This window comes from Scyliorhinus torazame, chromosome 11 (genome assembly GCF_047496885.1).
Source record: "Scyliorhinus torazame isolate Kashiwa2021f chromosome 11, sScyTor2.1, whole genome shotgun sequence".
NCBI classification, from domain to species: domain Eukaryota; kingdom Metazoa; phylum Chordata; class Chondrichthyes; order Carcharhiniformes; family Scyliorhinidae; genus Scyliorhinus; species Scyliorhinus torazame.
In genome coordinates, this window is record NC_092717.1 from 224211342 (window position 1) to 224238610 (window position 27269).

The 27269-nt window shown below is 44.5% G+C and overlaps 1 protein-coding gene across 1 annotated transcript in view; it reads right to left on the bottom strand.

Moving 5' to 3' along the window:
• Positions 1-6748: 6748 nt before the first annotated feature.
• LOC140385817 (protein APCDD1-like) overlaps positions 6749-27269 on the bottom strand; it is a 36622-nt gene continuing 16101 nt past the window's right edge. Inside the window, exons 3-5 of the mRNA XM_072468373.1 lie at positions 26260-26791; positions 9948-10269; positions 6749-7773 (exon numbers count right to left, since the gene is read on the bottom strand). Coding sequence (XP_072324474.1) covers positions 7316-7773; positions 9948-10269; positions 26260-26791 — 1312 coding nt within the window. The 3' untranslated portion in view covers positions 6749-7315. The remainder of the gene's footprint in view (positions 7774-9947; positions 10270-26259; positions 26792-27269) is intronic.

The following is a 27269-nucleotide window of genomic DNA, read 5'->3' on the forward strand; positions in this document are numbered from 1 at the left end:
TGTTATGTACTCTGGGGTAACACAGGCTGCAACTGGATGCAGCTTTAACCAAAAGATACTCCAGGCCTTAGTTCAATCTGATTTATTGAACCAGTAGCACAGTTCTCTGTGAGTTCGACTCTCTGCTAACCTAAGTGTGGTTACTCTGTCTGACTGAACCAGACTAGTTCTTAGCCACATGCTGGAGGTGTGATACTGTACATACACCCTGACTCACTCTGTAGATGTTCATCAGTGGAAAGAGGCAGAGTGTGAGTGCCTCGTGCCTTTTATCGTGAGATACCACCCCTGAGTGTCCTGCCTGCTCATTGGTCATGTCCTGTTCTCTGTGTTCATTAGCTGCCTGTCTGTATATCATTATCTGCATGTCTGCCTATCATGACCATACCATCTGTTGTTTGCTTAGATGCATTGGGGGCAACTGTTTTAAGTGAAGATACTTCAGATAGCTTTATTGATGTTGGGAATGTTTGTAGGTTTCAATTAGTTTTTTTGTTTGATTAATTATTGTGCTTATCAACGCAAGGGATTTTAGCAGTTGGAAATGGAAAACATCCCATTTTTGGCACCTCACTCCTCTTATCGGGCAGACGTTTTCCCAAAAAATACCTGACTGCCATATCGGGTGTGGAAATTGGTGCAAATTACACCGACTATTCCAGCCTGATTCTAATGGTGATCTTCCTGCACTTAGTAATTTATTTGGCAGGGGGCATGTTTTGCATGGGTAGTGAGGGGGGGCGGGCCCCCACACACTTCTCCCCCCAATTGTTGGCATCAGCACCACTCCCGCCCAAGTCGGTGGAAAGGCCCCCCCTCCCAATCGCTGACATCAGACCCCCCTCCCCAATCGCCGGTACCACCGCCCCCCAAGTGTACGACACCCCACTATGGGGTCGCCAAAGGCCCCACCCCCTTCATGCCAACCCCTTTGGGCCCCAACCCATTTAAGCCGTCCCCCCTTCAGGTCCTGCCATTTGGCACTGGTCGCTAGCACTGCACTGTTGGCACTGTCAGGGTGCCGGGGGCAGTGCCAGGGCACTGTCCAGCAATGCCCCATCCGCTCGGATGCTACAATAGCCTCCAAGCCCTCGGGCGTGGTTATCATGTCTGGCCTCCATTTTTGGAAGACTAGTGATTCCCGCCGGCTTCAAGTTGCGGAGGTGGATGGGAGAATTACAGGTAATGGGAGAATTTGGCTTAAAGCCGATTCTGCCTATTTGAATTAGAATTTGAATATGCTAATCGGGTTTACGCCCAGCGAGAGTGTGAACCAAATTCTGGCTGCTGGGAGGGTCCAAAGCAAATCCCAAATCAGGGTTCTCTCAGTATCTCCCAACATAGTGGAATCGGCACCGGGCGCAACATAGAACATAGAACATAGAAAATACAGCACAGAACAGGCCCTTCGGCCCATGATGTTGTGCCGAACCTTTGTCCTAGATTAATCATAGATTATCATTGAATTTACAGTGCAGAAGGAGGCCATTCGGCCCTTTGAGTCTGCACCGGCTCTTGGAAAGAGCACCCTACCCAAACTCAACACCTTCACCCAACACCAAGGGCAATTTGGACATTAAGGGCAATTTATCATTGGCCAATTCACCTAACCTGCACATCTTTGGATTGTGGGAGGAAACCGGAGCACCCGGAGGAAACCCACGCAGACACGGGGAGGACGTGCAGACTCCGCACAGTCAGTGACCCAAGCCGGAATCGAACCTGGGACCCTGGAGCTGTGAAGCAATTGTGCTATCCACAATGCTACCGTGCTGCCCTTGAGAACAAATAAATCTACACTATATCATTTAACCGTAATCCATGTACCTATCCAATAGCTGCTTGAAGGTCCCTAATGTTTCCGACTCAACTACTTCCACAGGCAGTGCATTCCATGCCCCCACTACTCTCTGGGTAAAGAACCTACCTCTGATATCCCTCCTATATCTTCCACCTTTCACCTTAAATTTATGTCCCCTTGTAATGGTTTGTTCCACCCGGGGAAAAAGTCTCTGACTGTCTACTCTATCTATTCCCCTGATCATCTTATAAACCTCTATCAAGTCGCCCCTCATCCTTCTCCGTTCTAATGAGAAAAGGCCTAGCACCCTCAACCTTTCCTCGTAAGACCTACTCTCCATTCCAGGCAACATCCTGGTAAATCTTCTTTGCACCTTTTCCAGAGCTTCCACATCCTTCCTAAAATGAGGCGACCAGAACTGTACACAGTACTCCAAATGTGGCCTTACCAAAGTTTTGTACAGCTGCATCATCACCTCACGGCTCTTAAATTCAATCCCTCTGTTAATGAACGCGAGCACACCATAGGCCTTCTTCACAGCTCTATCCACTTGAGTGGCAACTTTCAAAGATGTATGAACATAGACCCCAAGATCTCTCTGCTCCTCCACATTGCCAAGAACTCTACCGTTAACCCTGTAATCCGCATTCATATTTGTCCTTCCAAAATGGACAAACTCACACTTTTCAGGGTTAAACTCCACCTGCCACTTCTCAGCCCAGCTCTGCATCCTATCTATGTCTCTTTGCAGCCGACAACAGCCCTCCTTACTATCCACAACTCCACCAATCTTCGTATCATCTGCAAATTTACTGACCCACCCTTCAACTCCCTCATCCAAGTCATTAATGAAAATCACAAACAGCAGAGGACCCAGAACTGATCCCTGCGGTACGCCACTGGTAACTGGGATCCAGGCTGAATATTTGCCATCCACCACCACTCTCTGACTTCTATCGGTTAGCCAGTTCGTTATCCAACTGGCCAAATTTCCCACTATCCCATGCCTCCTTACTTTCTGCATAAGCCTACCATGGGGAACTTTATCAAATGCCTTACTAAAATCCATGTACACTACATCCACTGCTTTACCTTCATCCACATGCTTGGTCACCTCCTCAAAGAATTCAATAAGTGTTGTAAGGCAAGACCTACCCCTCACAAATCCGTGCTGACTATCCCTAATCAAGCAGTGTCTTTCCAGATGCTCAGAAATCCTATCCTTCAGTACCCTTTCCATTACTTTGCCTACCACCGAAGTAAGACTAACTGGCCTGTAATTCCCAGGGTTATCCCTAGTCCCTTTTTTGAACAGGGGCACGACATTCGCCACTCTCCAATCCCCTGGTACCACCCCTGTTGACAGTGAGGACGAAAAGATCATTGCCAACGGCTCTGCAATTTCATCTCTTGCTTCCCATAGAATCCTTGGATATATCCCGTCAGGCCCGGGGGACTTGTCTATCCTCAAGTTTTTCAAAATGCCCAACACATCTTCCTTCCTAACAAGTATTTCCTCGAGCTTACCAATCTGTTTCACACTGTCCTCTCCAACAATATCGCCCCTCTCATTTGTAAATACAGAAGAAAAGTACTCGTTCAAGACCTCTCCTATCTCTTCAGACTCAATACACAATCTCCCGCTACTGTCCTTGATCGGACCTACCCTCGCTCTAGTCATTCTCATATTTCTCACATATGTGTAAAAGGCCTTGGGGTTTTCCTTGATCCTACCCGCCAAAGATTGTTCATGCCCTCTCTTAGCTCTCCTAATCCCTTTCTTCAGTTCCCTCCTGGCTATCTTGTATCCCTCCAATGCCCTGTCTGAACCTTGTTTCCTCAGCCTTACATAAGTCACCTTTTTCCTCTTAACAAGACATTCAACCTCTCTTGTCAACCATGGTTCCCTCACTCGACCATCTCTTCCCTGCCTGACAGGGACATACATATCAAGGACACGTAGCACCTGTTCCTTGAACAAGTTCCACATTTCATTTGTGTCCTTCCCTGCCAGCCTATGTTCCCAACTTATGCACTTCAATTCTTGTCTGACAACATCGTATTTACCCTTCCCCCAATTGTAAACCTTGCCCTGTTGCACGTACCTATCCCTCTCCATTACTAAAGTGAAAGTCACAGAATTGTGGTCACTATCTCCAAAATGCTCCCCCACTAACAAATCTATCACTTGCCCTGGCTCATTACCCAGTACTAAATCCAATATTGCCCCTCCTCTGGTCGGACAATCTACATACTGCGTTAGAAAAGCTTCCTGGACACACTGCACAAACACCACCCCATCCAAACTATTTGATCTAAAGAGTTTCCACTCAATATTTGGGAAGTTAAAGTCGCCCATGACTACTCCCTATGACTTCTGCACCTTTCCAAAATCTGTTTCCCAATCTGTTCCTCCACATCTCTGCTACTATTGGGGGGCCTATAGAAAACTCCTAACAAGGTGACTGCTCCTTTCCTATTTCTGACTTCAACCCATACTACCTCAGTAGGCTGATACTCCTCGAACTGCCTTTCTGCAGCTGTTATACTATCTCTAATTAATAATGCCACCCCCCCACCTCTTTTACCACCCTCCCTAATCTTATTGAAACATCTATAACCAGGGACCTCCAACAACCATTTCTGCCCCTCTTCTATCCAAGTTTCCGTGATGGCCACCACATCGTAGTCCCAAGTACCGATCCATGCCTTAAGTTCACCCACCTTATTCCTGATGCTTCTTGCGTTGAAGTATACACACTTCAACCCCTCTCCGTGCCTGCAAGTACTCTCCTTTGTCAGTGTTCCCTTCCCCACTGCCTCATTACACGCTTTGGCGTCCTGAATATCGGCTACCTTAGTTGCTGGACTACAAATCCGGTTCCCATTCCCCTGCCAAATTAGTTTAAACCCTCCCGAAGAGTACTAGAAAACCTCCCTCCCAGGATATTGGTGCCCCTCTGGTTCAGATGCAACCCGTCCTGCTTGTACAGGTCCCACCTTCCCCAGAATGCGCTCCAATTATCCAAATACCTGAAGCCCTCCCTCCTACACCATTCCTGCAGCCACGTGTTCAACTGCACTCTCTCCCTATTCCTAGCCTCGCTATCACGTGGCACCGGCAACAAACCAGAGATGGCAACTCTGTCTGTCCTGGCTTTTAACTTCTAGCCTAACTCCCTAAACTTGTTTATTACCTCCACACCCCTTTTCCTACCTATGTCGTTGGTACCAATGTGCACCACGACTTCTGGCTGCTCACCCTCCCCCTTAAGGATCCTGAAGACACGATCCGAGACATCCCTGGCCCTGGCACCCGGGAGGCAACATACCTTCCGGGAGTCTCGCTCGCGACCACAGAATCTCCTATCTATTCCCCTAACCATTGAATCTCCTACAACTATTGCTTTACTATTCTCCCCCCTTCCCTTCTGAGCCCCAGAGCCAGACTCAGTGCCAGAGACCTGGCCGCTAGGGCCTTCCCCCGGTAGGTCATCCCCCCCAACAGCATCCAAAACGGTATACTTGTTTTGAAGGGGAACGGCCACGAGGGATCCCTGCACTTTCTGCCTGTTTGTTTTTTTCCCCCTGACTGTAACCCAGCTATTCTTGTCCTGTACCTTGGGTGTGGTTACCTCCTTGTAACTCTTCTGAATCACCCCCTCTGCCTCCCGGATGATCCGAAGTTCATCCAGCTTCAGCTCCAGTTCCCTTACACGGTCTTTGAGGAGCTGAAGTTGGGTGCACTTCCCGCAGGTATAGTCAGTGGGGACACCGGTGGTATCCCTCACCACCCACATCCTACAGGAGGAGCATGTAACTGGCCTAGCCTCCATCCCCTCTTACCTGACAGAATATAGCTGCCCTGTGGACTAACTAGATCTCCGCTCACCGACCCTGCTCCCAGTCAGCTACACTTTCTGTAAACTCCTGGCTCTCTTCGCACTCTTTGCGGAAATGTCGGAAACAAAATGAAAGGAGCGCCTTACTCCCTCCTCACCTAACTCCCTCGGTCACCAAACTCTCACTATCGCACTCAAATGCACCAAATTCAGCACTCCCTCGGTCACCAAACTCTCACTATCGCACTCAAATGCACCAAATTCAGCACTCCCTCGGTCACCAAACTCTCACTATCGCACTCAAATGCACCAAATTCAGCACTCAGTGCAAACAAAGTCTGCACTGTAGGGGATCACTTTTATACTGTGAATCTAGCCTCTGAAAACCTGGCCTAATCCAATTAACTAATTAACAAGCTCCAGCTGCAAGTGCCTACAAGTAGAAGCCGGTTTAAAGCTTATTGAAAATTCACCTTCTTCTAAACCAAACAGCAACTTTTAAGTTAATTAACTAAATAAAAGAAAGACTAAACTTTAGATAAAAATTAAGCCTTATACTCCCTTGGTCACCAAACTCTCACTATCGCACTCAAATGCACCAAATTCAGCACCTGAATAGGTGGCAAATTGCTCCCATATTCTCACGTCTTTATCACAAGGTGTGAACTGAATTGTGTAATAGCCTAACACTGAACAAAATATTCGGACATGATTTAAATAGCATGCTCACTGGCACAAAGGCACTATTATGGAATATCATTTGCAAGTGAAGAAAAGTATCTAGGGCCTTCATTTGATCTGGAATCTTTGTGCTTTCTATAGAACTGATTAACGAAGGGGGAGCAACAAACAGGCAACATGTTTAAATGAGGCAATAGGTAAACAACAATATAATGATTTACTTATACAGTTGCCCAAATGCACTTTTCAAAAATATGTGCTGAATGTGATTTCTAAAACCATAAGAACATGAATGATGCACAAAGTTAAAGCAGGTCCAGTAAAATTCAAATCTGCTGACTTGGTATATAAATAACGTGGAACCTATACCTAGATTTATAACAAAGTAAGTGATAAACAAGTGCCACACAAAACCCACAGCAGAAATATTGTTACCTTTTATAGAAATGATACAAATAATTACTTGTATTCATGTAAGGAAAAATAAAAAGTAGAAACGGTATTTTCTTGCTACCTTAATTAATACCTTAATTATTGTTTTTTTTACTAGTGTTCCTGTATATGGAAGACAGTAGCTCCTTTCCATCTGTTAGCCATGATTTGTTTTTACAACTCCAGATTCAAATATACAAAGACTTGCTCAATTTACCAATTAAAAATACCCTCTGGAGTTACCTGAAGCATTGGGAGCAGAATAGTACAGATGACATTAGCTTGAATATACTTGGCAAACTATGTACATTTTTACAGTGTGAGCCGGACTAAATCTTCCATCATAATAAAGTGCTATTACTGTTGTGCAGTAGATGCTACTTGTTCCATGTCTGAAATTGACTGGAGTTCAAAGTGGAAAAATCATGCTGACGCCTTCGAATGGAGGAACAGTATTTCGGCATTGAAGTGCATCAAGTCAATAAACTGTCTGGATGGAGAAATAAATTCCAGTTACAGAGTTTTCCCTCAGAGGAGCCATAGCAAGACGTGGTTGTGCTTAGCGGAAGATGTGCTTGACCATAGAAGACAGCACACAAATAAACAGTAATACAAAAGCACCACCCGAGTGGTCACTTCTCTTGGATCCATTGTTGATCGATCTGTCTTGGTTGCCTTCATCCACTGACTCCTCCGGTCCTACTGCAGATGCAGTACACTGGACTAAAGGAGCCTGATAGGATGTAGCCCTTTTCTCTGGCCTGTCTGGACTGGATCCGTCACTAGGTCTTTGCCCGTTGAACAGAAGGTATCGACCTTTAGAGTCTTGTTCCATCTTAAAGAGCTCGTACTCGGTGTGAGGGAGGCGTATCCCCAGAGCCACACAGCCATTGGTGTGAGTGACATCCTGCTCCACTCCGACATGCCAAGACCCCTCAGCACCACACGCATTGCCGTTGAAGACATTCAAGAGCGATGCAGTCGCAGTGTCCATTGGCGTTACCTTCATGTGGTTCACTAAAACAAAATTTGAAAAGATCATGTCAAACAATCAATAACAGTAATAATAATCTTTATTAGTGTCACAAGTAGGCTTACATTAACACTGCAATGAAGTTACTGTGAAAATCTCCTAGTCGCCACACTCCGGCACCTGTTCGGGTACACGGAGGGAGAATTCAGAATGTCCAATTCATCTAACAAGCACGTCTTTCGGGACTTGTGGGAGGAAACCTGAGCACCCGGAGGAAACCCATGAAGACACGGGGAGAACATGCAGACTCCGCAGACAGTGACCCAAGCAGGAATCGAACCTGGGGCCCTGGCACTGTGAAGCAATGGTGCTAACCACTGTGCTACGGTGCTGCCCCAAACCAACCTTTGCTCAAACTGCATTGGGCGGCAACTGTTTCAAGTGAAGATATTTCAAATAGCTTTATTAATGTTGGGAAGGTTTGCAACTTTCAATGTGTTTTGTTTTGTCTCTTTGACTCATTTTTGTCCTCATTGCGAGGGATTTTAACAGTGGGAAATGGAAAATCTCCAATTTTGGGCATCCAGTATCATCCCAGGCCAAATATAATATGATTTAGTTGCTGAGTAAAGATCACTCTGCCCTACTCCAACAATTGAGATTAAGTTACACAGAGCAGTGAGAATGCACTTAAATTGAAGTTTATTTATTTCTCTGCCATTTTTTAACATGTGCTTTTACTCTGCACGTACGGTCTTACAACTAACATACAACTGGCGCGGCAAGAAAGAATACCAAGAAAGAATACCTCCAACAATGTTGTTCAGCCACTTGTCAAGCTGATAACAACGCACAAGAAAAACCCTTAAACCTTGAAAACTTGATTAATGTGTGCACAACTCCAAATGTTTGTTCTGATTAGCTCAGGTGGGAAATGGGGTGTGCCCTGGAGGCCCTGTATCATCTCCTGCACATCATGGCAACCATTCTGTTTTGTAGAACAACATTAATTACATCCATTCTCTATCTCCTCAGGTGCCAAGCCCTAAACGGGATTAACACCACTATTAACAAATATGATGTCATGTTTGTTATGCATGGATTATACACTCTGGCACATAATATCGTATTTTTGAAATCCTTCTGCGCTTTGGGTAATAGAAGAATATTGAAGATCAAATGGTTTGAATTTGTAATGGTAGGAATCGGTCTGGAAAGAGTGACTTGGACACATTGCAACCTATGAATACGTCTAATGCTTTTGCTTCCAGTATTTGAATGCCTGCATTGTGTGATAAAGTAATATTCAGTCACTCCAATGCTATAATAGATTGAATGCCATCAAGTGTAGCGCATTTTTGGCAGCCCGGTGTAGGCTGATCTTAATCATTCATGGTGCAATATTAGCATGTTTATGGGATTCTGCCATATTCAGTTTTGCACTCGGACATAGGAACTGTGATGTGGTGGCTTTACTGTGAATGTGAACATGTGCTCGGTGCTCACACTGGGCTGTGAGACAAATGCACATTTTCGCATCAGAGCAGCCTTTGGTCTTATGCAGTCTTCTTGCTTGAGGCGAAAGAATAACTCAGATGGGGTAATTTAAGAGTCTGCATAACTGACAGGGCCAGCGCCCAGCGTTGCCAAATCTCCAGGACTGTCCTGGAGCCCCCCAGAGTCTGAAGATTATTCTCCAGTGTCTGCAGTGTATTGCATAAAGCAGCTATGGGGAAAGATCACAACGTTACTGAAACATTTTCTTTGAACATTTTGTATATTCATTCTAAAAATACTGACAATGGGAAAGTAATGTTGTTTTGAGTGACAGTGAAGAATCACCCAAAAGGCTTTGAAATTTGCATGGGAAGGCAATGTGCTTTGCAGATGGACATGTGGGTGACCAATGGTGAGAGAACTGGGGCAGGGCACATGAAGACAGAGTGCACATAAATATGTACAGTTGAAGTTGGTAGCCTGAGCAGCAGCACATATTGTGTGCACACTGCAAGGATTTTCATAGTCTGTTTAATCTCCTCATAACTACATTGCCCAAGACTTTGTCCATGGCTCTATCAAACAGTAAGAGTACAGGTATAAGGAATGGATTGCCTTGGAAACTCAGATGATGATTTTGCTCTGAATGGGACAAGGTATGTTTCTAATAACGTCTATGGAGTTCACATTCAAAAATATTAATTGATCAATTTGATATTACCTTTAAACACAAACTCTGTTCCTCCCATTACTTTAGTTGAGGGGATTCCTCGGCTGTAACGGCCCTTTGCATAGATGGTGAAAGTTGGATGCTTGCACAGAGGGTCCGCGAAATGGTAGTAATGTCCTTCCCAAGTGTTGTTGTTGTCATGGAATATGAAGTGGCGGGTGAGGAACAGCACCTCTGGCCGCACCTCACACCGCCGGCTCGCCCATTGGCCATGTAGTCCCACAGTTAAGTCTGGCTTTGGAGGTAGAATGGGAGGATGATGCTCGTCAGACCGGGAGATTATCCGACAGGCCATGCAGGAATGATCGTGATTCTGAAATGACAGAAGTTGATACGTTATGGGATTAGATGGTGTTAAGAGTGTTACAGAGCACAGGCCAATGGATATTTCATTAGTGTTCTATGAAGTTCAACAGACTTTTAAAAATCTGCAGAACAAAATATGCTTTAAATTTAATATTCTCAGCTTGCTGATCTCTAAATGAAGTTGGTACATGTTAACAAAGGAGGGATGCTTGGCACACCTAATTCTTGTTTTCTTTAAGTAAACCCAGTCCTTTGCATTATTCTCAAAATTACACTGCGGTACCCAGCCTGATAAATTTTCTTTTCTTTTCACAAAATAATCAGGCTATAATTATTTCACTTCATATAATTATTAGTTATAAAACAGTCAGACCACAACCTTTAATGAATGTGCAGTTGATGCAGATATGAAATATTTTTCCCATAATTCATCTTGGAGAAACTATATCGATTTCATCTTGCACAAATTGACCCCAAGAGACTGACCTAGTTCTAACCATCAAGCATAATAATCAGGGCTGCACTGAGGGAGTGCTTCACTGTCAGAGGTGCCATGTTTTTCCCTGTGGCAGTAGACCAAGGACCCGTCTGCCTGGTCTGGTAGATGTAAAAGACTCCACGGCGCTATTATGAAGAGCAATAGGGGAGTTCTACCTCGGGTCCGAGCTAATATTTACCCGTCAATCAATATTAGTAAAATAGATAATCTGGTTATTATCACATTGCTGTTTGTGTGAGTTTGCGATGTTCAAATTGGCTGTTGCATTTCCTGCATTACCCCAGTAACATTACAAATACAAGGACTTATAAGGCGGTTATCTTTTAATTCAAGGTAAAATTGAGCATGTGCCCTCTTACTACTTCTGCCCGGCGATAAACCAATGTGACCTGGTTGCGATGGGAATGGGGCCAGTTCAATTGAAACCCAAGTGCCAGATTTAATACCTGAACACAAAGGGAGAGTCAGTTGTTCACTAGTGGAGAATTACTGACTCAAGAACCCTGGACACAGAGAAAGAGAATGTCCCAGAGAGAGAGAGAGACAGGAACAGCAACCATTGGAAACAGCAAGGAGTGGGATGTTCTCGGTTAGCCACCAGGCATAGTGCAGGTGAGAGCACATTCTCTGGTTACAGAACTTGTGGCCCATGGAAATTGAAGGACGCTGGAAGAATCTCGCTGATGTAGCCAAGAGAAGGAATCTTCGGAGTGGGTCTTGCTGCTGGTGATTCTCAGTAGAGGGAAGAAACCTTTGCTGGACAATGGATGTTGTGACTCAAAGAAATGGCGACTGTGAGCCTATCAGAAGCAGGGGGAGAAACTTTCGACTGGTTCCTGAGAAGGCTACACCACACTTTCCGTAGAAATCTAATGTATAAACATGGGCGGGAATTTTTCAGCTCGTCCTGGTAGGGGTATTACTAAGTTAAGGGAAGAAGGGGGGTATCTTTTCTGTATTTTATGATATTAGTTGCCTCCTAAGTAATGTTTATTGAAGTTGCTTAAGTGTTTTTGTTGCAGTAAAAGTCTTAAAAGGTACGATCGTCACGTGGAGTATTTTAAGTCAGTCACTGGGAATTTAAATCTCTTTTTAAATGTTGATTGGTCTCCATGGGGATCGTAACAGTACCTACTCATAAAATACTTCATTGGTTGTAAAGCAGTTTAAGACATCCAATGGTGGTGAAAGGTGCTATATAAATGCAAGGTTTTTGTTTTATTATCACAGGGAGATCTTAAAAAACAAAGCAAAAAAACCAATCCAGCTAACACTCACTTCAGTTGATTTTTTTACCCTCAAATTTCAATTACCCGATAATCTGAATTAAACAATTATATTAAAACGATACAAATAGCCCTTTTGAGCACAATTCAACTTCAAATTGTCCAGTAACTCAAATTAAGCATTTGAATGAAGAGAAGTAGTTGGCGTCCCTGAACTAGCTCTAGCTGCACGACCACCCTCCCCCTTCCATGTTGATAGACTGTGGGAAATGGCAAGAATATCTGACTTTAAAGGGTCCCTTTTCTTATCTTTCATTCAGAGTAAAGACCTTTTCTTTTGCATTTATGTTTATACAAAGCTTTTGTCACAGAGTCTGTCTCAAAACTAGATCTGGGAGCGAGGTAGCATTCCATGTACATAAGGCACTTTGCTAAAGTCCAGGCTCATTAAAGGCAGGAGTTCCAAGCTTATGTGCCAGAGAATGTCACTAGGTTCACATGAGAATTTATGAAGCTAGCTGCTTCATGCTCTCCCTTTCCTTTGATTAACTCAGGGTTTCCTAGTTTCCCCTCTCTCCAACTCTATTTCCTCCTACTCACGATCTGTGGCAATAATCCAACCTAACTCACAAAAGAAAATTCATCAACTTCCTTCATAGAATCCATAGAACCCCTACAGTGCAGAAGGACATCATTCAGCCCATTGAGACTGCACCAACCCTCAGAAAGAGCAGCCGACCTAGGCCCATTCCCTGACTCTATCCCCGTAACCCCACCCAACCCGCACATCTTGAGACACGGTAAATTGGCAATTCACCATGGCCAATCCACCTAACCTGCAAGTCTTTGGACTGTGGGAGGAAACCGGAGAATCCAGAGGAAACCCACATAGACAAAGGGAAAACATACAAACTCCACACAAACAATCACCCAAGTCTTGAATAGAACCCGGGTCCCTGGTGCTGTGAGGCAGCAGTGCTAACCACTGTGCCGCTGTGCCATCTTCTACAATGTGCAAAACCAGTATTTGGCAAATTTGATCTCATTTATCCTCGAACAGGGCAACAACAATGTCCTTATTCAATCATTTGAATTAAGCAATTACAAAAAAAGCGGTACAATAGCCCTAAGATTGAAATTATTTCCATAACAATAAGTGTTCATCTGAAATCCTTCTGTATAACAAAAAAGATGCCAACCTGTTTAAAACATGAGTTAATTATTCCACTGAGAAGTCAAAGAGGAACTTTGGATGAATGTATTAGGTTTGATCGCTAGTATTCTGTGGATAATTTCGGAGCCAACCTTAGCTCATTCAAATCTCAACCACTGACACGTTGGTAAAATACAACCTGAAGCCCACATCTTATCTTGTCCTTTTTGCCTATCGGTATTCTTGATCTTGTTACCTCATTAGACCCACAGAACTTCCACTTCTCCACAGAACTGCCTTCAAAAGAGCCACAGTTTCTACTTCCATGCTTAAGATTTATTTCCCCCTCTAAAATCTTAATCCCTTATCAAACCCAAATGGCCAATATACATTAAAAAAAAATTTTTTTAAAAGAGTACCCAATTTTTTTTTTTTCCCAATTAAGGGACAATTTAGCGTGGCCAATCCACCGAACCTGCACATCTTTAGGTTGTGGGGATGAATCCCACGCAAACACGGGGAGAATGTGCAAACTCCACATGGACAGTGACCCAGAGCCGGGATCGAACCTGGGACCTCGGCGCCATGAGGCAGCAGGGCTAACCCACTGTGTCACCGTGCTGCCCACAAATGGCCAATATACATGATGATCTAGGGGGCACTTGGAGCACCACAGACACATTCTTTGACAGGAAACAAACTGCACTTGCCAACAGACAGGTTTTCACCTCTAGTCTCCAGCCACCTTTGAGCAAGTTGCCGCCTTCCTATTTCCCCTGCTCTATTCTCCTGAAGTTCAAGCGTGCCAACCTCGGTAGGAGAGGAAGGCTATTCAAACGTGGAGGTTCTCAAAGGCGGGCCAATGCTGCCCTTTACTGTCTCCCGTTAAAAAACTCATTTTCAGCAGAGGCAGGAACAAAGGAGATTGCTTTTCACTGCCACTGTTTTACAAGTTGATGGGTAGGTTGATTCATTTGCGGGGCACGGTTGCACAGGCATCTCTCTTATTATGTCTGCGCCATGGGCTCCATGTCTAATCATGTTGTCACTCGATGGCCACATTTTCCACAGAGTGATTAGGAATGGGTCAGGCAGTTATTTTCTAAAGCAAGATGCGCAGCTTCTGAAGTGTGCTGAAGATAATGGGAAAGCAAACCGCCTGTATATTTTTTTCATTCACCGGCTTACCAAATAGATGATACATGGACATGTAACAAGCAAATTCAAGATTCCTTTCTGATGTGGGAGGAACTTGCCGGCTAAATGAAGCCATCATTGTGCATTGAGAGGATCTGAGGTTTCAATTCATTGCTTTGGTCAGCATGACTCATAGAATGAAAGGCTGTAGGCAGAAGTCTGAAGCCCCTTGCTCTCCAGTCACCGGGGAGCATCTGCGCCACATTTATTTCTTTTACTGCAGATGAAAATACTCGGTTGCTATGGAGATAGTCTTTGTTTAAATCTTATACAGTATGACTGCTGGCAGAATCTATGCGGTGCACCTGCTGGGAGTGTAGAAAATATCTCCCTTCCTAAAACCGCTTAATATTTCATTCTGAACCTCTAACCAGTGCCAGGGAATTATGAGATATTTGGTGCCATGCCCTGTTTGGTACTATTTTAGCATGAAACGTCCACTTTCTGGGAGTTCTGTGAAAGTGGCTAGTAATGCCAGGTCTGGAGTGGCTGGATTCGTTCAAGTGATTAAATTCCATTCCACTCAAATTTTAAAAATGTGTCTTTTTCCCCAATTTTCAAACTGCAAACCAATGCATCAATCAAATAAACAGACAGATGGACCATCCTGGGTCTCTGCCACTCTTCAGGAGTCTCTGCTAGAGTGTATGTCATTTCCCCTGAGGTTAAGAATTCAGCATGTGTGAAATTCCAGGATGAGTAGTCTATGTAAGCACGGTAGCACAAGTGGATAGCACTGTGGCTTCACAGCGTCAGGGTCCCAGGTTCGATTCCGGCTTGGGTCACTGTCTGTGCGGAGTCTGCACGTTCTCCCCGTGTGTGCGTGGGTTTCCTCCGGGTGCTCCGGTTTCCTCCCACAGTCCAAAGACGTGCAGGTTAGGTGGATTGGCCATGATAAATTGCCCTTAGTGACCAAAAAGGTTAGGAGGGGTTATTGGGTTACGGGGATAGCGTGGAAGTGAGGGCTTAAGTGGGTCGGTGCAGACTTGATGGGCCGAATGGCCTCCTTCTGCATTGTATGTTCTATGTGGATTGACCCCACGTGAGGCATTGCTCGTCAATAAACTGTTCAGCAAGCTCCTTTCCATCAGCCCTGTGCTCGCTGACTGACATTCGTTCCCAGTCAAGTTACATCTTGATTTTAAAATGATCATCCTTGCTTTTAAATCTCTCCCTGACCTCACACCTCCCTATCTCTGTAATTCCCGCCAGCCCCACAATCCTCCGGGATAGCTGAGCTTCACGAATTTGCCTGCTGAAGTCGGTGCTAATGGAATCTCGAATTGCAATGCTCAATCATCCATCCCTCACGAGTCAAGGACCATCTCGTTTACTTTATTTGTTATTCTTACTTTGGACTCAATTCTCACTTCTAGTCTGTATGAATGTAATGGCATGTGTTTTATAATTTTCATACATTTAGTAGTTAATAAACTCACTTTAACTTTAACTCAATAAGGCCTAAGGATAAATTGGCTTCTTTTAAAACATAAATACCGGAAAAACCTACCCGCGAAGGGAGGAATCCTTATTCGATTAACCTTGTTGCAACTAGCAGAGGGAGTTGGAGGGAGCCACTTCATCCCTCCACACCCAGGGCATGACAAGCCAGTCGGACAGTAACCAATTGAAGGATCTTGCCCTGGTTTACAAATTTGGAGAACCTCGCCTGGGGACAGGTCGTAACATAAGACAGTCCTGAAAATCTACACCTATGACCAAGCTTTTGGTCATCTCACACCTTATGCGGCTTGATGTAATACTTATTTTTTATAAACATTTGGTAGTACAGAATTTGAATATTGCTGAAGGAAAGACAATCTTTGTCAAAGTTGTTTGTCTTGTACTCATTAGTACAATTCACAGAAGGGAAATGTAAGGCAAATACATTTATGCTGTATGAGAAGAGAGAGCTCATTGGTTGGCAACTGGGCTCTAACTGGTAGATGTGTTGCCATGGACAATGCATCAGTTCATGGTGACTGACAGTTAACTGCCAAGTATTGTTTGAATTTTAAACCAGGTAGCTTCACACTGATAGATAAAGACATTGCCCTGTGAATGAACCAGTGAATGCCTATTACTTGTTTTGTTTAGTTGAAACAGGCACAATGTGGGTACATGTTCTTGTTGTCGACAAAGAGCAGGCCCTGTGCTACACATACAATACACACAAAAAATGCGCCTGTGAAGGTTTTGGACCTTTTCATTACGTTAAACATTCTATATAAGTTGTTGCTGTTCAGATTCTTCAAATCCTTACTAAGATCTTAATTTATCCATGTACATCGACACTGTTGAATCGATATAATGGAGACCATAGGCACAATTCCCCTCCCCCTCCCCCAAGATGTGCTTTCTGACAATGAAATGAAACGAAATGAAAATCGCTTATTGTCCCAAGTAGGCTTCAAATGAAGTTACTGTGAAAAGTCCCTAGTCGCCACATTCCGGCGCCTGTTCGGGGAGGCTGTTATGGGAATTGAACCGTGCTGCTGGCCTGCCTTGGTCTGCTTTCAAAGCCAGCGATTTAGCCCTGTGCTAAAGGTGACGCGTCATTGGTCCCTGGCAGGATCTTCCAATCCCATTGATGTGCGCTGCGCTTTGGGCGGCTCTCTCATCCTGCCGCGGGGAACCTGCCACAGGGGAACCCGCCACCGGGTAGGGGCAGTAAACCCCACCCTATATCGTCAATGTTAATAAAATACTCTCACTTTGCACAAAGCAGTGAGGTAAGAAGCTTTTTACTGGCTGCCAGTTTCTTCATTCTTTTACTCTATTCTGCACCATTCCAAAATCAAACATAGGGAGGGTTTAAACTAGTATGGCAGGGGGGTGGGCACGGGAGCAATAGGTCAGAAGGTGAGAGCATTGAGGGAGAACTAGGGAATAGGGACAGTGTGGCTCTGAGGCAGAGCAGACGGGGAGAAGTTGCTGAACACAGCGGGTCTGGTGGCCTGAAGTGCATATGTTTTAATGCAAGGAGCATTACGGGTAAGGCAGATGAACTTAGAGCTTGGATTACTACTTGGAACTATGATGTTGTTGCCATTACAGAGACCTGGTTGAGGGAAGGGCAGGATTGGCAGCTAAACGTTCCAGGATTTAGATGTTTCAGGCGGGATAGAGGGGGATGTAAAAGGGGAGGCGGAGTTGCGCTACTTGTTCAGGAGAGTATCACAGCTATACAGCGAGAGGACACCTCAGAGGGCAGTGAGGCTATATGGGTAGAGATCAGGAATAAGAAGGGTGCAGTCACAATGTTGGGGGTATACTACAGGCCTCCCAACAGCCAGCGGGAGATAGAGGAGCAGATAGGTAGACAGATTTTGGAAAAGAGTAAAAACAACAGGGTTGTGGTGATGGGAGACTTCAACTTCCCCAATATTGACTGGGACTCACTTAGTGCCAGGGGCTTAGACGGGGCAGAGTTTGTAAGGAGCATCCAGGAGGGCTTCTTAAAACAATATGTAAACAGTCCAACTAGGGAAGGGGCGGTACTGGACCTGGTATTGGGGAATGAGCCCGGCCAGGTGGTAGATGTTTCAGTAGGGGAGCATTTCGGTAACAGTGACCACAATTCAGTAAGTTTTAAAGTACTGGTGGACAAGGATAAGAGTGGTCCGAGGATGAATGTGCTAAATTGGGGGAAGGCTAATTATAACAATATTAGGCGGGAACTGAAGAACATAGATTGGGGGCGGATGTTTGAGGGCAAATCAACATCTGACATGTGGGAGGCTTTCAAGTGTCAGTTGAAAGGAATACAGGACAGGCATGTTCCTGTGAGGAAGAAAGATAAATACGGCAATTTTCGGGAACCTTGGATGACGAGTGATATTGTAGGCCTCGTCAAAAAGAAAAAGGAGGCATTTGTCAGGGCTAAAAGGCTGGGAACAGACGAAGCCTGTGTGGCATATAAGGAAAGTAGGAAGGAACTTAAGCAAGGAGTCAGGAGGGCTAGAAGGGGTCATGAAAAGTCATTGGCAAATAGGGTTAAGGAAAATCCCAAGGCTTTTTACACTTACATAAAAAGCAAGAGGGTAGCCAGGGAAAGGGTTGGCCCACTGAAGGATAGGCAAGGGAATCTATGTGTGGAGCCAGAGGAAATGGGCGAGGTACTAAATGAATACTTTGCATCAGTATTCACCAAAGAGAAGGAATTGGTAGATGTTGAGTCTGGAGAAGGGGGTGTAGATAGCCTGGGTCACATTGTGATCCAAAAAGACGAGGTGTTGGGTGTCTTAAAAAATATTAAGGTAGATAAGTCCCCAGGGCCGGATGGGATCTACCCCAGAATACTGAAGGAGGCTGGAGAGGAAATTGCTGAGGCCTTGACAGAAATCTTTGGATCCTCGCTGTCTTCAGGGGATGTCCCGGAGGACTGGAGAATAGCCAATGTTGTTCCTCGGTTTAAGAAGGGTGGCAGGGATAATCCCGGGAACTACAGGCCGGTGAGCCTTACTTCAGTGGTAGGGAAATTACTGGAGAGAATTCTTCGAGACAGGATCTACTCCCATTTGGAAGCAAATGGACGTATTAGTGAGAGGCAGCACGGTTTTGTGAAGGGGAGGTCGTGTCTCACTAACTTGATAGAGTTTTTCGAGGAGGTCACTAAGATGATTGATGCAGGTAGGGCAGTAGATGTTGTCTATATGGACTTCAGTAAGGCCTTTGACAAGGTCCCTCATGGTAGACTAGTACAAAAGGTGAAGTCACACGGGATCGGGGTGAACTGGCAAGGTGGATACAGAACTGGCTAGGCCATAGAAGGCAGAGGGTAGCAATGGAGGGATGCTTTTCTAATTGGAGGGCTGTGACCAGTGGTGTTCCACAGGGATCAGTGCTGGGACCTTTGCTCTTTGTAGTATATATAAATGATTTGGAGGAAAATGTAACTGGTCTGATTAGTAAGTTTGCAGACGACACAAAGGTTGGTGGAATTGCGGATAGCGATGAGGACTGTCTGAGGATACAGCAGGATTTAGATTGTCTGGAGACTTGGGCGGAGAGATGGCAGATGGAGTTTAACCTGGACAAATGTGAGGTAATGCATTTTGGAAGGGCTAATGCAGGTAGGGAATATACAGTGAATGGTAGAACCCTCAAGAGTGTTGAAAGTCAAAGAGATCTAGGAGTACAGGTCCACAGATCACTGAAAGGGGCTACACAGGTGGAGAAGGTAGTCAAGAAGGCATACGGCATGCTTGCCTTCATTGGCCGGGGCATTGAGTATAAGAATTGGCAAGTCATGTTGCAGCTGTATAGAACCTTAGTTAGGCCACACTTGGAGTATAGTGTTCAATTCTGGTCGCCACACTACCAGAAGGATGTGGAGGCTTTAGAGAGGGTGCAGAAGAGATTTACCAGAATGTTGCCTGGTATGGAGGGCATAAGCTATGAGGAGCGATTGAATAAACTCGGTTTGTTCTCACTGGAACGAAGGAGGTTGAGGGGCGACCTGATAGAGGTATACAAAATTATGAGGGGCATAGACAGAGTGGATAGTCAGAGGCTTTTCCCCAGGGTAGAGGGGTCAATTACTAGGGGGCACAGGTTTAAGGTGAGAGGGGCAAAGTTTAGAGTAGATGTACGAGGCAAGTTTTTTACGCAGAGGGTAGTGGGTGCCTGGAACTCACTACCGGAGGAGGTAGTGGAGGCAGGGACGATAGGGACATTTAAGGGGCATCTTGACAAATATATGAATAGGATGGGAATAGAAGGATACGGACCCAGGAAGTGTAGAAGATTGTAGTTTAGTCGGGCAGTATGGTCGGCACGGGCTTGGAGGGCCGAAGGGCCTGTTCCTGTGCTGTACATTTCTTTGTTCTTTGTATAAAAACATAATTTTATTGAGTTCATGGGATGTGGGCACAGCTGGCAAGGTCAGCATTTATTGCCCACAAATAATTGCTCGCAAGAAGGTAGTGGTGGGTCCATTGGAGCTTATAGTGTAGGGACTATAGCTATCAGATCGGGAACTATTCTTAGCTTAAACCCTTTGTCGCAGCAGTTGCTTTGCTTGCCAACCCATCTCAAGGGCAATCAAAAGTCAACCATTTTGCTGTGGGTCTTGAGTCACAAATTGGGTGACTGGGTAAGGATGGCACATTTCCATCCCTGGAGGACAAAAGTGAACGAGATGAATCTTTAATGATCATCCTGTAGCTTCACGGGTTATTATTACTGTATTTTTATTTTTATTCTAGATTTGTGTAATTAATTGAATTTAAATTCCCGAGCTGCCTTGGTTGGATTTGAACTTATGCCCCTTAAAGCCACTAATGTAATGAATATGATACCATTTGCATTCTTTAGTACACATTGCCAAATTTGAATAAAGCATCGGAGGTCGTGGGGCTATGGGGAGAGAAGATTTTTATTTAAAAACTGGAAATATATTTTGTGCTAATGTACGTATTTTAAAAAATAAGTGTGACATAACCAAGTAAAAATGTACACCAGGACGTGCCACTAGATATTTTTATGCTCAACACATCATGCCCAGAATGCAATGATATTTTGCAGAAATATAACATGGATGTTGCTTGTATATATTTATATAAAATCTAAATTTAGACAATCTATTAAAACCAGATCCTAACTGTTTAATCAGGTGGATGCTAACGATCCCATGACACTGTTTGAAAGAAGCAGCAATGCCTTGGCCTTGGTGTCTTGGCCAATATTCAACTCTTAATTGACACTCAAGAGTGATTACAAAACCAAAATATTGCCCATGTTGACGTCCAAAATAAAAACGGAAAATGCTGAAAATACTCAGCAGTTCAGGCAGCGGCTGTGGGAAGAGAAACAGAGTTAACTTTTCAATGCTGTTGAGCTGATTATTGGTGAGGAAAGATGGAATAGATTTTTTGGTCACCTTGAGGAACTTAACTGAGGACAATTACGTAGATTTACAGTACAAAATCAGGCCATTCAGTCCATCAGGTCTGCCACATGAGCTTGCTCCAATCGTGGTCAACATTGAGGATGGCCGAGGACAGGGATTATGACACTTGAAATTACATGAAAGGCAAAACGGCGAGTGTTCAGTAATGCTCTAAATTTGGCTGTTTTGATAGTTACTAACATGGTGCTGTCTGTGACATTTTTTGATGTGGTACAATGTACCGCCACCTTCTCGCGGGCAATTAGGGATGGGCAACAAATGCTGGCCCAGCCAGCGAACCCCGCAACCCATAAAAATGAATGAAAAAAAAAGTATCTTGAGTACTTCTACTCATTGTTGATGCTTACCTAAACAGCAACTTACTCAAACCTGCTGTCAAGTGACAGCCAAGGCAGATGTTGGGAGTGCTGTACTAAAAACGTTAAAGTGCTTTAAATTAATGATGTGCTTGGTGGTCTCAAAAGTACAGATAATTTATGCAGTTCAGTAAAAGGACAGGCTGACTACATCAAAGGCATGAATCCCTGCATGAAGGATCTTTTCTAGGTCCTTCGCTGCGTGTCTTGTTGTCTGGTAAATTCATGTGGTGTGCTTAACGTTCTGTAATTCATCTCGAGAAAATGGGTTTCGCATCAGCTCATATTTCTGCACTGAGATCGGAGGTCAGATGGACATTGAGATAACATTTCCTGCAGAGAGAAGCCGCAGGAACTAAGTGATGCTTGATTATGAATGTCCAGATGATGTTGTCAAATGCCCGGAGGAGAGATTTAACCAAGATTTGTTTCTTCCATTAATTGCTGCAACATTAACCGGCCTGAACAAAAGGCTTTCTCAACTGAATCTCCATTACAGTTTATTTGCTTTTCTTTGAAGCATCTTTTAAGATGCGGAAGGCCGTAAATACGAACTGGCAGCCAAGGCTGATCTTGTCCTCCAACTGAATCCAATTTTCCAAGTAACGGTCAGTCAGTAATAATCAAAAGCAAAGCATTGTATTAGTCTCCTATTTTTTTAATTTCCTCACAATGTGGGAGATTAAGGTTAGTTCTCATATTCCAACTATAACTCAGGTTTAGTTGAGTTCACTCACCATGCATGGAATCTGGACTTTCCTATTCTCTATTACATGGTGCATTCATTCCTTGAGCCATTGAGAGAAGCCATTATTCTTTCAATGTGACGGGAAGTGCATCTCAGTTCATTACTGGGAATGGCCTCTCTTAGGAATATTTAGGTTTGACAAAGGCGCCTTTAGAAATTTGCCTCCAAACATCTCCACCTTATTTATATTGGGACTTGTAAATGGCAAGGCTTGATCAGGACGTACAATAGTTAAAAATGAGACATCATGGAAATAAAATGTTAATTTTCCTCATGATATTAGTTTTCTGCATCAAGGGAATAAATATTATTAAATATCTGGTCATTTATAAAAAAATTCAATCACCTTTCCTGCTGTCTCTTCATAAGCCCTCAGTTGAACTCATGGGGGTTTGCCTGCTGTACTGATTCGCCTGGATGCTGGTCATTTTTAGTGACAGAAGTTGCTAAAATTCTTGGGCACCGTGCAGGTTGATGGAGAATACCTTTTGAGAATCTAAGACACCAATGTGGAAAGAGGTATTTGGAGTAGTAGCAGGATTCCTGTGGCTGACCAGATGGATGATGGAATCTGCTAGTTTAACATTGCCCTGTTTTGTTCTGATCAAGGGTAAATTTTAACTTTTGGTTGACTAACATGATCGTTAAGCCACAATGTCTTTAAGTGTCAAATGACAGTTTTGCAGTTAGTGTGTGGAAATATTTAAGTAGATAATTGTTTAGTGACTGAATGGGTAAGGATATGAAGTGTGTCATTCAAAGGTGATGTAATTGTTAAAACAAATAGGTTATGTATTTGTAATGAAATCTCGTAATACGGGATGGCACAGCCAAACTTGGAAGTTGACAAGTTCCCAAGCCAAGTGGTCACCAGACTTTTATTCAGCAGATTCACCTGCTTGAACTGCTAGACACATATGCCATGCCAATGAGATAACTGGTACTAACTAACACAAATTAAAAGCATACCAGGGTGTTCGAGCAGCAGAACAAGCCATTTGGGCCAAACATGCCAAACGGCTGTCAATTTATTAAGTTTATATAACGTATGAGAGACAGGAAAGTTATAGATGGAGCACAATACTGAATATGATGTAATAATGATGAGAAAGGTCATAAAGAGAGATGGTCTGCATCTAGACTTGGAACTATGATGAACCCTTCACAGATGAAGAAACCTCAGTTGTCAAGGCTCTTATGCCAGGAATAATCATTGGTCCTGATTGATAAGGTTTCCTCATACTGAATGCTCCCAGGGTGCTGAATTATGTGTTACTTTTTCAACTTCTTTCATGGATGCGGGCGTCACTGCCCAGGCCAGCTTTTGTTGCCCATCCCTAATTACCCTTCAGCGGAGTGGTCATTTCAGAGGGCAGTTAAGAATCAACCACATTCCTGTGGATCTAGAGTCGCATGTAAGCCAGGCCAGGTAAGGATAGGCAGATTTCCTTCCCTGAAGGAACTTGAGTGAACCAGATAGGGTTTAATGACAATCAACAATGGGTTCCATTGTTACTGTGACTGAGACCAGCTTCTGTTTTAATTCCAGATATTTATGAATTGAATTTAAATTCCGCCAGCCGCTCTGGTGGGATTTGATCCTGTGACCCTCAAACATTAGCCTGGCCCTCTGGGATACTGGCCCAGTGGCATTACATCTAAGCCGTGGTTTGACCTTTAAACTCCCCCGATTGACATTTCGACTGAAAGGCTTGTCACAATTAAGGGTGACATGATTGACTATGTTACTTCTGCACCGAAAGAAAGTTTGATTGGCTGCTAGCCATGGGGCTGTTTAGCATAGGGCTAAATCGCTGGCTTTGAAAGCAGACCGAGGCAGGCCAGCAGCACGGTTCAATTCCCGTAACAGCCTCCCCGAACAGGCGCCGGAATGTGGCGACTAGGGGCTTTTCACAGTAACTTCATTTGAAGCCTACTTGTGACTATAAGCGAATTTCATTTCATTTTGTTTCATTAGCTGCCTCTTTATTTGGCTCAGGTCCGATTTTGAAGCCAATTGCTTTGGATGACTATCTTTGAATTCCAAGACGTAATTCAGACAGCAATCTTCCAGGGGCGGGATTCTCCGTCCCACCGCACCCGTTTTCTCGTGCGGCACAACACCGCCAGCAATGGGATCCTCCATCCCGGCAGCCGGCTATTGGGGATTCCCATTGTGGGCACCCCCTTGGCATCGGGAACTTCGCGGGCGTGAGTGCGCTGCCGGCGAAGCGGGGGGTCCTGCCGACGGAGAATCCCGTCCCGAGTATTACAAATAGAAATCCAATTTTCCATTCACTTGGTGTCTTATGGAATTATTGGGCTTCAATTAATTTATCAACCGTAAAACCATAACACTAACATTTTCCTGCACCACTTTTGCCATCTCCTACTCTGCCTGTATCCTGCCATTTCCTACCGTCTCCTACCCTGCCCCATCTTGATTCCTGTTCAGCTTTAGCTTTTGGCAAAGGTTGCAACCTAAATTGTCTAACCGTGTTCTGAATTTCTATTTCGAGCTGGTGTGAAATTAGGCTGGCTAGGTCAGCTTTGACAAAGATTCATCTGGACTCGAAATGTCAGCTCCCTCCTCTCTCCACAGATGCTGTCAGACCTGCTGAGATTGGCCAGTATTTTCTGTTTCTGTTTCAGATTCCAGCATCCGCAGTAATTTGCTTTTATTATCGTTGAGATTGCTTTGAGCTACAGCATTACCCAGCATGCAACACATCGACCATATTCGAAAAGGGGAACAAAAAAAAAATCAAAGTGAGATGATAGAATGACAAAGGATTATAGCACACGAAGCCATTTCTCCCATCGTGTCTTTGCCAACATTGGGAGATGTCCAATTAATCACACGACCCTGCCCCTTCCCTACAGTCCTGTAGGTTTTAAATCTATTCATTCATGAGATGTGGGCACGGTTGGACAGGTTGGTATTTATTGCCCTTCCATTGAGAAGGTGATGGTGAGCTGTCTTCATGAACAGTCACAGTCCATGTGGTGTAGGTACACACCCATAGTGATATTAGGGAGGGAGGTCCAAGATTTTGACCCAGTGACTGAAAGAATGATGAAATATTTCCAAGTCTAGATGGTGAGTGGCTTGGAGGGGACTTGCAGTTGGTATTTATATAAAGTTCAATTCTGGCCTTGGGTGATTGAAGTGGAGTTTGCACGTTCTCCCCGTGTCTGCGGGGGTTTCCTCCGGGTGCTCCGGTTTCCTCCCACAGTCCAAAGATGTGCAGGTTAGGTGGATTGGACCATGCTAAATTGCCCCTTAGTGTCTAAAGGTTAGGTGGGGTTACGGGGATGGGGCGGGAGGGTGAGCCTGGGTAGGATTCTCTTTCAGAGGGTCGATGCAGACTCGATGGGCTGAATGGCCTCCTTCTGCACTGTAGGGATTCTATGGATCTATGAAGCTTTTAATAAAAATAACTTGGATCCAAATGATTACTTATGAGGCCTCAACTCAGGGTTATTTGAGATTGCGGGGAGGAGGAAATCAAGCTGATAATATCAGTGTCAGACACGAGCTGTACGCTGTGTTAATGCCTTACTGTAGGTCTCCAATACCTAAGAACAACAGCAGTAAATAATGACAAAGGCGACTAACAGCAGATGGATCTCTTTGTATGGCAAGAGTTATAAAGAAATTATATTTAAGGGTAAAAGTACAATTCCAACATCAACTGGTGGTTTAGCACAGTGGGCTAAACAGCTGGCTTGTAATGCAGAACAAGGCAGCAGCGCGGGTTCAATTCCTGTACCGGCCTCCCCGAACAGGCGCCGGAAAGTGGCGTCTAGGGGCCTTTCACAGTAACTTCATTGAAGCCTACTTGAGACAATAAGCTATTATTATTATTATTCTTATATAATATCAGTCAGAAAGTTTGAGTTACCTTAGCATTCTGCAGAGCGGGTTGGTAGCTGGAGGGCCTGTAGTACATCCTCTGGGACCAGTCCGTGTGGATATCCCCCAGGAAGAGCTCTTGCATCACATGCTCAGGGTTGTGGTGCAGGTGCTGTTTTTCCACCCGGAGGAGCTGTAATTCGTGCATGGCAAAATTCAGAGCCCGGAAACAGTTGCAGCCGCTCTCGTCACTCCAGACGTCATAGCTCACGTTCGGCTCCCACACCTTCTGTCCTGGCACAAACCCGGGGCACGAGCGGTTCAGTTTTCGGCTCATTTCCTCAGCTGTCACCTGGTTATGACAGATGATCTGGACCCTGTGAAGGTGGTAGTCAGCCTCTGTTCCTCCTCGGATGATCCAGGAAGCCTGGCGCAAGCGGAGTTTCCCTTTGATCACCAAGGTGTAGGTGGGATGTGTACAGTGATTGTCTCCATAATTAAACTGATACGCTTTGAATGTGTTATTGGAGTAAAACCTGTACGATCTGGTAATGAACTCAGGACCTGGTCTCACCTCGCAGCTGTAAAGAGATGACAATTAGTTTCATAACTGGCAAGGCAAGATATTTGATTTTAGCATAATTCAATTGAATACGATTTATTGTCACGTGAACCGAGGTACAGATCTGCATACAGTCCAGGCAGATCGTTCCACGCATGAAAAAAACATAAGACATGCATAAATACATAATATAAATACATAGTCACAGGCATCGGGTGAAGCATACCAGGAGTGTAGTACTACTCAGTAGAGAATATGTGTGAAGAGATCAGTTCAGTCCATCAGAGGATCATTCTGGAGTCTGGTAACAGCGGGGAAGAAGCTGTTTTTGAATCTGGTTAGTGCGTGTTCTCAGACTTCTGTATCTCCTGCCCGATGGAAGAAGTTGGGAGAGGGAATAACCTGGGTGGGAAGGGTCTTTGATTATGCTGCCCACTTTCCCAAGGCTTGGGTTTGATAGTTGTTTGAATCATAGACAGCATCTTCTGCATGAACCT